General features: G+C 39.6%; 1 protein-coding gene across 2 annotated transcripts in view; it reads right to left on the bottom strand.

The window, feature by feature from the left end:
* The window catches only part of LOC117517505 (serine/threonine-protein kinase PAK 3), a 149,949-nt gene that overhangs the window by 40,958 nt on the left and 94,593 nt on the right, over window positions 1–14,398 (bottom strand). For both annotated transcript variants that reach the window (XM_034178534.1, XM_034178536.1), the window contains exons 4-5: window positions 14,140–14,293; window positions 9,156–9,193 (exon numbers count right to left, since the gene is read on the bottom strand). In XM_034178534.1, coding sequence (XP_034034425.1) covers window positions 9,156–9,193; window positions 14,140–14,293 — 192 coding nt within the window. The remainder of the gene's footprint in view (window positions 1–9,155; window positions 9,194–14,139; window positions 14,294–14,398) is intronic.

Below are 14,398 nucleotides of genomic sequence, written 5' to 3'. Positions count from 1 at the left end.
ATCCTTATGGAATCACGGTGTACCAGATTGCAGCATTTGTGAAGCTGTCTGAGGAATCATAGTGTCTGGATTTGTGAATGCCCTGGAGCTCAGTCTTGATCTAATATCACGCAATGAAAGTGGTGATCTTGTAGAGACTTATACACTTATCTCAGCAGTGACGTTCATGTCTCTGTGTCCTCTGCCTTTAAGATGGAGAGATGCTTGGGACAAGCTTAATCATTATCATGACATTGCTGGACAGAGGTGTTTGGCAATGCCAATCTCTTTGCAGCAGAATGACGGTCCAAGTCTTTTGGGTCCGGATGCTTCCTGTCTGACTGCATGATTGTGAGACTTGGATGTTACTCAGACTAGATGTCATTAGTGCCAGGTCTCTTCGGAAGTTCTTTGGGTACTGCTGTCAACTGTTCATCAAATAAACAGTTGCTTAGGGACACTAAGATGAAGAGTATCACTTGCACTGTGAGGGAACATCAGCTACAACATTCTGACCATGTGTCAAACTTCTCCTGGTTACAGCGGTTAAAGTGTTACTTTCGAGGGGTGGGGATGGACCAGCTGTTTGGCTAGGTAGTTGTCCTACAGGATATTAGGTGGTTCCATGGTGTGGTGTATACAGGAACCACCAGTACATGCTTCCAGACCTTACCTACATACATAATGAAGATTTTTAATCAGTGATGGCTGATTTTTTTCATACTATTGTGCATGAACAAGTATCAGAGACTGAGTTGAATAATAATTTGTGTTTTTACTGTAACAAGCAAAAGTTAAGGGAGGTCACGATGTGTAATGCAACAGACCCGCCTCAAGGTTCTTACTACAAAAAGACAGAAGCACCATGTTCAACCAAATGGGACACACTGGCTGAATATGTAATTAAGGACATCACATTTATTTAACATTAAGCATTTATTCAACAGTTACTAACTGATAAATATGTTGTAGGGGGTACATTGGTCTAAATATTTTGGATCAGTGTCACTTTGATATTGGCCAAAAATACTGCGTCATGTTATGGTCACTGTATGTCTTCATTTAAGTGAGTAGAATATTTGTGTCACAATTTGAGCTGATGTTTTGTTCAAAGGTTAGGCTAGAAAAGGACATCCAGACAAATGTATTTAACAGATTACTGTATTTTTCGGACTATAAGTCGCACTTTTTTACATGTTTTGGCCGGGGGTGCGACCTATACTCCAGAGTCACTTATAAATGAAAAATATGCCGGTACATTCTCAATTAACTTAGCGTAATAAAACAGTTTACGTGACAGAGTTGCACTATGTTTTAAAATGGCCACCGGAAACGGAAATGCAATGCATCATGGGCACTGTAGTATGGCGGCTGCCCTATAGGTCACACTAGTCGCGATAACCAATCGGAGAACAGAACACTGGATGCGTATTCCTCACCTCACGCAGACAGTGATTGTGAAACAGCGTGTGAAGCAGACGAACGCGGTGCTTGCTGTTATTCCGGGAGGGCTCACAAAACAGCTTCAACCCTTGGATACCAGTGTGAACAGAGTGTTTAAGTTGACGCTGAGAGCTGCGTGGGAGCACTGGGTGAGCGATGGCGGAGGATTAGTGTCTGCACTTGGAAGGAGCTGGCGTCGACACCACGGGGAGGTCATGAGCTGCGCAGGTAGGTGCTGCACGAACATCAGCAGCTGACACCTGATGTGTACTATGGTCCACAGCAGGTAATATGTTAGAAAAGAACCATTCAGCAATGGTGCGGGTTATGGTTCGGCTCGCAATGTGGTCCGCAAAATACAAACATATCCGTAGGTAAAATGCAGCTCACGAGAGGGCACTCAAGGCTTGTGTGACTGTTCCTGTCACTTATAACCAGTGGTGGGCACAGATAACCAAAAAATTAACTTTGATAACAGATAATAAGATAACTGAAAAGTTATCTTTGATAAAGATAAACTGATAAACCACCCAAAAATGTATCGGAAGTTACAGATAATCGATAACCGATAAATTCCGGTGTTGTCTATGGAACATTTGCAGTTACTAAAGAGCTGAAATTAATTTTTAACACGATTGCTTTTGAAAACATCAAAAGCGGTAAAAGACCTAAAGAATAAGCAAGAATGTTTGACCATGCTGCCCTCTGCAGGAAGCAGCACAGACAAATCCTGAGAGCACCCACGAAATCAACTCTTTACTAATCATAATCATTTTTCTTTCAACATCCTGCTCCTGCTAGAAGCTCTTGTTTACAACAACGCTCTCACCACAGAGGCACACCGAGAGCAGCCACAAGACCAGCTCCCTATCAATTTCAACACTCCAGTCAGGCGGAGGTCTTGAAAAATAAAGTCATACTAACTTATGGTTTTTTGAAAATACTGATAGAATAACTCCATTAATGTCAAATCTGTCATTTGTACAAAGTTAAAATATAACATATATCTTTTAATGTTGAATAAGGCACTAATTCTGAGGTTTTGTAACAAACACAGACCGCAAAGCATTCTGGGCAAAAATGCTAAACAGTGATTGGTTCAGTAATCCATTATGTAAACCAACACGTTAATGTGACGTGTGTCATGTGTTGGTTTAAAGATAAATGTGCTTCTGTAAAATATTCCATTTTTATTTGTAAAAACAGGCATTTTTACGGAGCCCTGGAAGTGTCATCGGAATTTCATGTTTTAAAACTTTTATGATGTTGTAAAACGTGCACTCAATATTAGTAAGTAAGTAAAAGTAAGTCCCTTCGGCTGCTCCCTTGTTTGTACTTGGGGTCGCCACAGCAAATCCGAGGTAGATCTGCATGTTGAATTGGCAAAGGTTTTACGCCGGATGCCCTTCCTGACGCAACTCCACATTACATGGAGAAATGAGGCAGGGGTGGGATTTGAACCCGGAACCTTCTGCACTGAAACCAAGCGCATTAACCACTTGGCCACCACCCCTGCATAATATTAGTAAGTAAATTTATTTATATAGTGCCTTTCACAGACATAAGGCCATGTACACACGTTGTCGGGTATTTGTAAAACCGAATATCTTACCCTTTCACTTTGGGGAAAAAAACTTCATCCACACTACGTCGTTTAAAAAAAAAAAAAAAATCCATCCACATTGAACCGTATAAATGTGTTGTAATTAGTCTGCCAAACCTTTGGGTGCCAGTACTGATTAAAATTCTATCCAGTCAGGAGCCTTATTCTCTTGTCGTCACTTCCACAAAAACTAAAAACATGGCGCCAACCTCATTCATGTGGACCGATAAGGAGTCGGAATTACTTCTAACCGTAGTTTTAGAATACAAAGTTAACAAATATATGCACACAAAAAGCGCCTGGACAATGGACAATACCAATACTTTGAGAGCAGCCATGTACCCAGACGTTTAATACTGCCATGAACACTCCTGGCCAGTAGATAGCAGTAGCAGCCTTGAAAAAATGTCAAACAAAATTCCAGATAATCCATGTCTGCTACATTTAAGATGCGTGGAATTTAACAAACGCAAATACACTAACGTCTATAAACCCAGAGAATATATTCACGAGAGTTTAGGCACTAGAGTTTAATGCTGTTATCTGTGGACCCTGACCAGAGTGTCTGAAATGCATTTGTCCTGTCGTGAACGTCTGAGATTACTTTATGCTACCCATAATGCATTGCTGCCTGGCACAGCATGTGCTCACAAAACCTTAAAAATTAGCACATTACTTTAAAACGAAAACATATCTGATATTTTCACTTTATAAACTTCAGACATGACATTAATTTTAAATAACTTGTCTAAAATGAGTGGTTAAAATTTGAACCATAATTTAAACATGTATGCCTCTGGATGACTTGGTGACATTGCAGTTATATTAGTATGGTGTTAAAGGGAATGACTTTTTTTTGGTCACCAGTTCTCCTTTGCTTACAGAGGATAGAGTGGTTTCTGTTTGCAGAGGATAGAACAACATGCCTATTAGGAAACTTTTAACAGGTAGGTCTCAACAGCTTTAACAGTTTTAAAAATGTTTTTCACTGTTCAGCTTAGTTTAGTACGTTATTGGACGGTAATTCATCAGAAGATAATTAATCCGATGATGGTTTTTAAATTTATCTAAAAAGATAATCCGATAATGAAAACATTATCTTCGATAATTATCTGTTATCGGATTATCAGAAGTGTGCCCACCACTGCTTATAACTACCATAGAAAAATAAAAATTTCAACATTACTGATAACTTAACAAGACAACGGAGAAGGCCCGAAAAAATGCCACCAAAAACAAAATCATACTCTGCAGATTACAAGTTGCGAATGGCGAAATATGCATCCGAAAACAGTAGCCGTCACAATATTATCATCTGAACTTTTCATGTTAATTTAACATACCTGTATGTCCATGTTACTTATAGTCCAGTGCGACTTGTTTATGGTTTATTTTTCTTTATAATGGATAAAGTGGCTGGTGTGCCTTATAGTCCGGAAAATACGGTACTTGTTTATAACCCCGCTGAAATCGATTGGGGGCATCAACTCTATTTTTCATCATATTTCTATGAATGGAATGCGATGGAATGTCATAGAGACATCATTCAACCACTTGCTGAAAATACAGAGTGCCACCTCGCATTTCCACTCCTGTTGCAGACGCTCTTGGCCTCATAGCCAGGACTACAGTCTGTGTCTCATTCCCTTTCTCTCTCTGCCTGCTGTTTCAACAGGCTCATTCAAAGAAGAGTCAGAGTGAGTCACACTGCCACTAAATCCTTAAAAACTGCTTTTAATAAACCCACTTCTCTTTTTACTTTTTAGGCCTTCAGACAAAGCATACTGTCATTAAAAAAAAAAACATGTGGATGGGCTGTTTTCTTTATCCAGAATCCAGTGGTGGGCACAGTTCCGCTAATCCGCTAATTAGTGAAGGTAACTTTTTCATTAACAGATTATCTTTCCAGCTAATTTTGAAAACCATCATCAGATTAATTAGCTTCCACTAAATTTAGTTCCGCTAACTTTTAGTTCACTAACATTTCTTTGCTGGCATAGTAAGACCGAATGGTCAAAAATGTTTGTAAACCCTAAAACCAAACAATTCCAGTCTGTTGGGTGTTTTGCAACAGTCAGGCTGCCATAAGGAACTCAGCCCTCCGCGCTCCCCCAGCAGAAGGAGTCGGGCCAGCTGCCGGTGTGACGGGGGGAAAAATATTTATTTATTTTGGCAGAAGAGGTAAATTGCAATATCATTTTCACTCATGATCACAACATAATTCTTCACCAAACTAACAACATTCCTTAAACTTCAAAAACACAACTAATCTATAACATTAACAACACTCCTAAACTAACCTGGACTACAATAATAATAATAAAAACAATCAAACCCAGAACTCCCATAATGCATTGCTACAATGCATTATGATTGACAGTGTGTCTGCTTTAAAACACATGTACATGCAAACCTTTACTTTTTTAAGTGAAAATACAATTATTTATGGAGTTAAATTTGTCTCATTAATTCCTGCAAATGTACACAGGGTAATCTACAAATAGTCCTTGATTTGCACACGTTTTTGATCCATAAACACAAATTTCCAATTTGTAACTTGTGTGTTAGTTTTTACAAATAGTGTATTTCGTAAATATGTATTTTTTTTTCCATTTGTAAAAAATGTAAACAACAAAAAAAGCATTTGCAGAACTGAAAATTCTGTTTCTGAAGTGTGACTCAGCATGTTGGCTGCGTTTCACACTCCCATTCAGTAGATGGCAGTGTTCTATGTGTTTTGACGGGGGGTGATAAGACAAGTTTGATTTCCCATAATGCCTTTTGGCACTTGTGTCGGTTTAACGCTCAAACCTTCTTTATTCTTTCTTCTTCATTACTTTAAAAGTGCGATATTTTTACTTTGTAAACATGACAGAGTTGCTGTTATTGTGTTGATAAACTGCCCGGAATTAGTCTGTTTATAAATGAAACTATGAGTGAAAGTGCCTTGTGTTTGATCTACACTGCCACCGTGAAAGGTAAGTCAATCAATCAATCAATTTTTTTATATAGCGCCAAATCACAACAAACAGTTGCCCCAAGGCACTTTATATTGTAAGGCAAGGCCATACAATAATTATGTAAAACCCCAACGGTCAAAACGACCCCCTGTGAGCAAGCACTTGGCTACAGTGGGAAGGAAAAACTCCCTTTTAACAGGAAGAAACCTCCAGCAGAACCAGGCTCAGGGAGGGGCAGTCTTCTGCTGGGACTGGTTGGGGCTGAGGGAGAGAACCAGGAAAAAGACATGCTGTGGAGGGGAGCAGAGATCGATCACTAATGATTAAATGCAGAGTGGTGCATACAGAGCAAAAAGAGAAAGAAACAGTGCATCATGGGAACCCCCCAGCAGTCTATGTCTATAGCAGCATAACTAAGGGATGGTTCAGGGTCACCTGATCCAGCCCTAACTATAAGCTTTAGCAAAAAGGAAAGTTTTAAGCCTAATCTTAAAAGTAGAGAGGGTGTCTGTCTCCCTGATCTGAATTGGGAGCTGGTTCCACAGGAGAGGAGCCTGAAAGCTGAAGGCTCTGCCTCCCATTCTACTCTTACAAACCCTAGGAACTACAAGTAAGCCTGCAGTCTGAGAGCGAAGCGCTCTATTGGGGTGATATGGTACTACGAGGTCCCTAAGATAAGATGGGACCTGATTATTCAAAACCTTATAAGTAAGAAGAAGAATTTTAAATTCTATTCTAGAATTAACAGGAAGCCAATGAAGAGAGGCCAATATGGGTGAGATATGCTCTCTCCTTCTAGTCCCCATCAGTACTCTAGCTGCAGCATTTTGAATTAACTGAAGGCTTTTTAGGGAACTTTTAGGACAACCTGATAATAATGAATTACAATATTCCAGCCTAGAGGAAATAAATGCATGAATTAGTTTTTCAGCATCACTCTGAGACAAGACCTTTCTGATTTTAGAGATATTGCGTAAATGCAAAAAAGCAGTCCTACATATTTGTTTAATATGCGCTTTGAATGACATATCCTGATCAAAAATGACTCCAAGATTTCTCACAGTATTACTAGAGGTCAGGGTAATGCCATCCAGAGTAAGGATCTGGTTAGACACCATGTTTCTAAGATTTGTGGGGCCAAGTACAATAACTTCAGTTTTATCTGAGTTTAAAAGCAGGAAATTAGAGGTCATCCATGTCTTTATGTCTGTAAGACAATCCTGCAGTTTAGCTAATTGGTGTGTGTCCTCTGGCTTCATGGATAGATAAAGCTGGGTATCATCTGCGTAACAATGAAAATTTAAGCAATACCGTCTAATAATACTGCCTAAGGGAAGCATGTATAAAGTGAATAAAATTGGTCCTAGCACAGAACCTTGTGGAACTCCATAATTAACTTTAGTCTGTGAAGAAGATTCTCCATTTACATCAACAAATTGTAATCTATTAGACAAATATGATTCAAACCACCGCAGCGCAGTGCCTTTAATACCTATGGCATGCTCTAATCTCTGTAATAAAATTTTATGGTCAACAGTATCAAAAGCAGCACTGAGGTCTAACAGAACAAGCACATAGATGAGTCCACTGTCCGAGGCCATAAGAAGATCATTTGTAACCTTCACTAATGCTGTTTTAGTGAGGCATCTTTGCAGCAGCCGACAGGGTGCTGCAAGTGCTGTGTTGAATTTACTCAGAAGCCTCTGTGGTGCTAAAAGTTGCTTACAGTATGCCAAGTCAATACTGAAAGTTAGGGGTTAATGATTAGCTATAACCTTATTTATTGGTTTAGCATTCTAAAAGTTAACTTTTGAGTTAGTGGTTATCGAACTTCTTGGTTAGCTGTGCCCACCCACCACTGCCAGGATCTAATAGTCCCCCCTCCACCACCACCTCCAATGGAGCAAATGGGCAATTTTAGTGAAGAACTTTCCATTATATGTATAATGAGGTATATTTATGGACATTCATGCATAAACTAAACAAAGAAATCATCTAACAACAAATGATGGGTTATTTCAGTTTACATCGATTTTACAATGATATGCAATTTTACACTACTTTTGTGAGCCAAAGACTTCAGTGAAGCTATTGGGAGCATGAAAACAGTACATTCACATGAATAAAGGTGTGTTTTCAAGAAAAATTTGAAGAATTTCCTGAAAATGTATTTCATTTGATCAGATTTAGAACAAACATATTTCTACATGCAGTGTTCTAGACACGGTGTTGTAATATGTGATGCACATTCTGAAAGATGAGATTATTGTGAACATTTTGATTTGCAACACATGGGCATTATACTGAAAAGTACTTTAAAAGTGGAATTGGTATCAGTATGTGTGAATACTGAAGGTTCTAGTATCAGTATCCAATACTGAAAAGTGGTATTGTGCCATCCCTCGTATGAACAAGATATTCTAACTTATTTTTTTAATCAAAGAATAAAATGTCTAAATGAGACACATCAAATGTTAAACTTGTTTCAAAGTGTTGCATATAAAGTACATAGTGCTTTAAAGCTATTTTAAATCGGCGATTGCCACTGTTGCTTCATAACAAGAAGGTTTGGATTCAAACCTGACCTAAGTATAATGCATTTCTGGATGAGCTCTGCATGTTGTCCCCTTGTCTGTGTGGGTTGTCCCTGTGTGGGCTTTTGATTCCTGTCACAGTCCAAAAACATGCAGATCTGGCTAAGTGAAAAGACTAAACTGACACAATGTGTGAATGTTCTTCTGTATGTGTTATCTCCTCATGGTCATTGCCCAGTGCACACAGGGATAAACTCCAGCCCCACGTGATGCCAAATAAGTTCAGAAAATGGGTGGTTGAATGAACTGGCTTAACATCACAATTAACCACAGCAAACTGGTCTGGACTATATGCAAACCAGGTTTCAAATTCATAAACTGGTTTTGACTGTTAAGATCCGAGTGAACCTGTTTGGTCTAAAAAAGTAATGTGACGACTGAATCATCTTTTGAAAAAGCAAGAGATGAATCAAGAATGAAAACTTATTAGTTGCAGCCTGAGATTACTATTTTTAAAAAAATGTAGTCTTTTTTTAGATATTATCAGACATTTTATGGTGTATGATTATGTAGTTTCCCTGTTGGAAATAACAATGTACACAAACTCTGTTAGATTAAAAAAAAAAAAAAACTCACCAGAGTGTTTGCTGCTATATACCCATGGGCAGACTTGTCTGGAACAGAGAAAAAAACACTGTTAAACATACATAGATGTTTGTTTTTGTTTGTAAGGCTGTATATATATATATATATATATATATATATATATATATATATATATATATATATATATATATATATATATATATATATATATATATATATATATATATATATATATATATATATATATATATATATATATATATATATGAGGTCTGTCAATAAAGTATAGGTCCTTTTTATTTTTTTCAAAAACTATATGGATTTCATTCATATGTTTTTACGTCAGACATGCTTGAACCCTCGTGCGCATGCGTGAGTTTTTCCACGCCTGTCGGTGACGTCATTCGCCTGTGAGCACTCCTTGTGGGAGGAGTCGTCCAGCCCCTCGTCGGAATTCCTTTGTCTGAGAAGTTGCTGAGAGACTGGCGCTTTGTTTGATCAAAATTTTATCTAAACCTGTGAGACACATCAAAGTGGACACGGTTCGAAAAATTAAGATGGTTTTCGGTGACGGATTGCAGCGTCGGCTCGCAGCCGCCGAGACGCTCCGCCACAGGAAAAACACCTCTGTTGGAAGCCTTAAGGACAAGTTGGAACCCGTCCGCACGTCTTTCATTAAAAAAATCTCCTTTAACAGTGGAATATCCGGATAAAATGCTGAAACCGACTTCTTCTGAAACTTCTCTGTTCTCTCACGACGTCCTGGATCAATAGAGCCTGAAATGTGGAGGTTTTCAGCTTGAAACAGGCTGACAACAGCGCCTGAGAGCACTGCGCGACGTCTCGCACCGTGGGAAGTCCTTAAAGCGACAGTATCACCTCAAAATCTCTCATCAGCCGTTAAAATTTTCACCGAAAATCAGCTTAATTTCTCGAACCGTGTCCACTTCGATGTGTCTCACAGGTTTAGAAAAAATTTTGATCAAACAAAGCGCCAGTCTCTCAGCAACTTCTCAGACAAAGGAATTCCGACGAGGGGCTGGACGACTCCTCCCACAAGGAGTGCTCACAAGCGAATGACGTCACCGACAGGCGTGGAAAAACTCACGCATGCGCACGAGGGTTCAAGTATGTCTGACGTAAAAACATATGAATGAAATCCATATAGTTTTTGAAAAAAATAAAAAGGACCTATACTTTATTGACAGCCCTCGTATATACACACACACACAGTGGTGGGCACAGTTCCGCTAATCCGCTAATTATCGAAGATAATGTTGTCATTATCGGGTTAGCTTTTCAGATAACTTTGAAAACCATTATCAGACAAATTATCTTCCGATAAGTTTTGCTTCGATAATTTTTAGACCGCTAAGGTATTTTTGCAGACATGGAAAACACAGCTGAACAGTTACAAACATTTATGAAACCTAAAATCAGTCGAGTACCTACCTGCTAAATTTTTTGTAGTAGATGTGCAGTTCTATCCTCCGTAAACAGAGGAGAGCTGGTTCTAAAAGAAACCACTCTATTCTCTGCAGGCAAAGGAGAACTGGCCACAGAAAAGGAAAAAAAGCTAATTTCTTTTGACCCCATACTGATACGCTGGCAATATCACCCAAGTCATCCAGAGGCATACAGTTTTAACTTATGATTAAATTAATTTTAACCAAACTAATTTTGGACAAGTTATTTAAATTAAAGTCACATCTCAAGTTTTATAAAGTGAAAATATCAGATATATGTTTTAGTTTTAAAGTAATGCACTAGTTTTGAAGGTTTTAGTGTGGAGATGCTGTGTCCAGCAGTGCATTATGGGCAATGTCAGTACATTCATGACAGAAGAAATGCATTTGAGACGCTCTGATCAGGCTCCACACAGACAACAGCATTAAACTCTTTGTATATTGTGCCTAAAACTCTCGTGAATATATTCTCTGGGTTTATAGATGTTGTTATTGTGTTTGTTTTATGTAATAATGCCAGAAGCTCAGGTTGCTTCTCATTATTTTCAATTGGAATCACTGCAATCCATTCTTGTTTGGTATTTAGAGTCTGTCGTCTTTGTTCCAGCGTAATATACGAGGTCTGTCCGAAAAGTAACGGACCTTTTTATTTTTTTCAAAAACTATATGGATTTGAATCACGTGTGATTGCATCAGCCAAGCTTGAACCTTCGTGCGCATGCGTGAGTTTTTTCACGCCTGTCGGTTGCGTCATTCGCCTGTGGGCAGGCTTTGAGTGAGCACTGGTCCACCCCCCTCATCGGATTTTTATTGTGAGGAAAATGGCCGAACGCTTGGAGCAGCACTATTGCATCAAATTCTGCTACAAACTGGGCGACAGCCAGGTGGAAACGATTCAGAAAATTCAGACGGCTTTCAGAGATGAAGCTATGAGCATCACACGGATTAAGGAGTGGTATAACCGGTTTAAAGACGGCTGCGTAATAGTGGAGAGCGAGCCGCGCTCCGGTCGGCCTTCGACATGCGGAAATGGCGAGATCATTTCCAAAGTGAACGCTGTGGTTATGCGGGACCTTCGTGTGACTGTCCGAGAAATTGCAGAAGAGGTGGACATTAGTAGGACTTCGGCACATTCCATCGTGACAGAAGATTTGGGCATGAAACGAGTGGCGGTGAAATTTGTGCCAAAGTTGCTGACGGCAGAGCAAAAGCAACATCGGGTTGAAGTCTCACAGGACATGCTGGACTCCATTCAAACTGATCCCAGCTTTATGGACACCATAATCACCGGTGATGAGTCCTGGGTGTATGGGTATGACCCGGAAACCAAATTCCAGTCGTCACAGTGGAAGCATTCCACGTCGCCAAGACCGAAAAAGATGCGCCAAGTGCGCAGCAACATCAAGGTAATGCTGACTGTTTTTTTTTTGGTTTTTTTTTTTTTTGACTCCGTGGTGTGGTACACCACGAGTACGCACCACAGGGTCAAACAATAACGAATGAGTATTACAGGGATGTCCTCCATCGTCTACGTGATGGTGTGCGGCACAAGAGACCGGAGTTGTGGGCCACAGGAAATTGGCGCATCCACCACGACAATGCTCCAGCTCATTCCTCTCACTTAATTCAGACTTATTTGACGAAAAACCAGACTCCGGTGGTTCAACAGGTGTCTTACTCTCCTGACATGGCCCCTTGCGACTTCTGGCTGTTCCAAAACTTAAGACCATTAAAAGGAACGCGATTTGAGACAAGAGAGGACATTATGGCTGCAACAACGGTGGAGCTGCACTCCATTCCAAAAGAGGCTTTCTTGGAATGCTTCCAACAGTGGCGACGCCGCTGGGAGAAGTGTGTGGAGTCCCAAGCAGACTACTTCAAGGGTGATTAGGTTTCCAACGCTCCAGGTAAGGCAGTTTTTTTTTTTTTTTTTTTTTTCCCCAGCCAAAGGTCCGTTACTTTTTGGACAGACCTCGTATATAAGATGTCTGAAATTCAGTTTGCATTTATTAAATTCCACGCATCTTAAATGTAGCAGACACGGATTATCTGGAATTTCACGGTCCCTACTGCCATCTACTGGCCAGTAGTGTTCATGGCAGTATTCACCCGGCACCAGTAGATCATGGCAGTGTTCTATTTATGTATTTTGACACCGGTTATATCAGACGGTTATCTAATTACAACTTGGCTTTTTTTTTTTTTTTTTTTTTTTTTTTTTTGAAAATGCCTTTTTTTTTAACAAATAAAAAAAAATGGCATATTTTACAAAAGCACATTTATCTGTCAACACCAACACATCTCACATTTGTTGTTATAAAACTTCAGAATTAGTGCATTATTCAGCATTAAAAGGTATATGTTATATTTTAACTTTGTACAACTTTTTTGTACAAAGTTGTACAAAACTTTTGTACAACTTTATACAGAATTGACATTAATGGAGTTATTATATCAGTATTAATTTTATTTATAAACCAAAAAGTCAGCACTGCTTTATTTTCCAAGACCTCCGCCTCACGGCGACGCTGTTATTGAGTAGAGAGTTGAGCTTCTCTGCTGGAAGTTATGTAATAAACAGGAGCTTCCAGCAGTGTGCAGGGCGCATAAAGACAGAAGTGCTGACTCATTGTTTGGGTCTGTGGTCACCTTTGATGCTACAAGAAGTGATTGTGGTGTTAAAACTCAAAATCAGCTTGCTAGTAGTTGCAAGTGTACCGGTGACGATACTGGAAGTTATCAGTTATCTGTAGCTTCCAATAAATTTTTTGGTGGTTTATCGGTGGTGTTCCTGGCCAGGGGTCTCTCATCTTAAAGTTAAGTTCTAGTTTAGATATGTCCAGTGGCTATAAATGTGCTTCAGTGTTATGGAGATGCTTCCATGTAAACCATAATTGTCGCGGCCAAGGCAGATAGCCACCACACTGAATCTGGTCTATGTCACTATAAGCATCATGTTGGGACATCGCAAAAATTTTCCACAGGTATCTCCTTTTCTAAGGAAGTCCCTTCGGCTGCTCTTTTGTTTGCACTCGGGGTCGCCACAGCAAATCTGAGGTCATCTGCATGTTGAATTGGCACACGTTTTACGCCGGATGCCCTTCCTGACAGGACTCCACATCACATAGAGAGATGCGGCAGGGGTGGGGTTTGAACAGGAAACCTTCTGCACTGACACCAAGTGCAATAACCACTTGTCCACCACCCCTGATTCAAATGTTGCAATTCTTTCCTATTTGATCTAAATTCATAATTAACACTTGCTTATTGAAATTTTTGAAGCATATGTGAATAGGCTCTTGGGCAACATGGTGGCCGAGTAGTTAGTGTGATTGTTTCCAGTTCAAGGCCCTCCTTGCCCATTCTCCATGCAATGTGAAGTTGTGTCAGGAAGGGTATCTGGTGTAAAAACTGCAATAAAGCATGTTGGATCTGCTGTGGTGATGACCCTGAGTGGGAAAGGGAGAAGCTGAAAGAACTTACTCTACAATTAGGATCTTGAATAACTCATCCAATAAAAATACTGAGTAAAAGATATTTTTGCTTACCTCCCGAGGTGAAGCTCATGTATTTCTGGTTGTTGACAGTCTCTTTGGAGTCGTAGAACTTTAAAACATCCAACACAGCTTGTGGGTTCTTCTTCTGCTCCAGCTTAGTGATGTTCGAGGTCTGTAGGAGCCGTGCCCATTGCTCTGGTATACCCTGGACAGGCAGGTAATATATGACTTTATATTAGTGTTCAATACTAACCACAGGTGTATTTTTACCAATTCCCCAAACAAGCCATTCTAAATATCTCCTGCATAC

Source organism: Thalassophryne amazonica, chromosome 9 (assembly GCF_902500255.1).
Source record: "Thalassophryne amazonica chromosome 9, fThaAma1.1, whole genome shotgun sequence".
NCBI lineage: Eukaryota > Metazoa > Chordata > Actinopteri > Batrachoidiformes > Batrachoididae > Thalassophryne > Thalassophryne amazonica.
The sequence above is the reverse complement of the archived record's forward strand: the minus strand, read 5'-3'. Positions and strand labels throughout refer to the sequence as shown.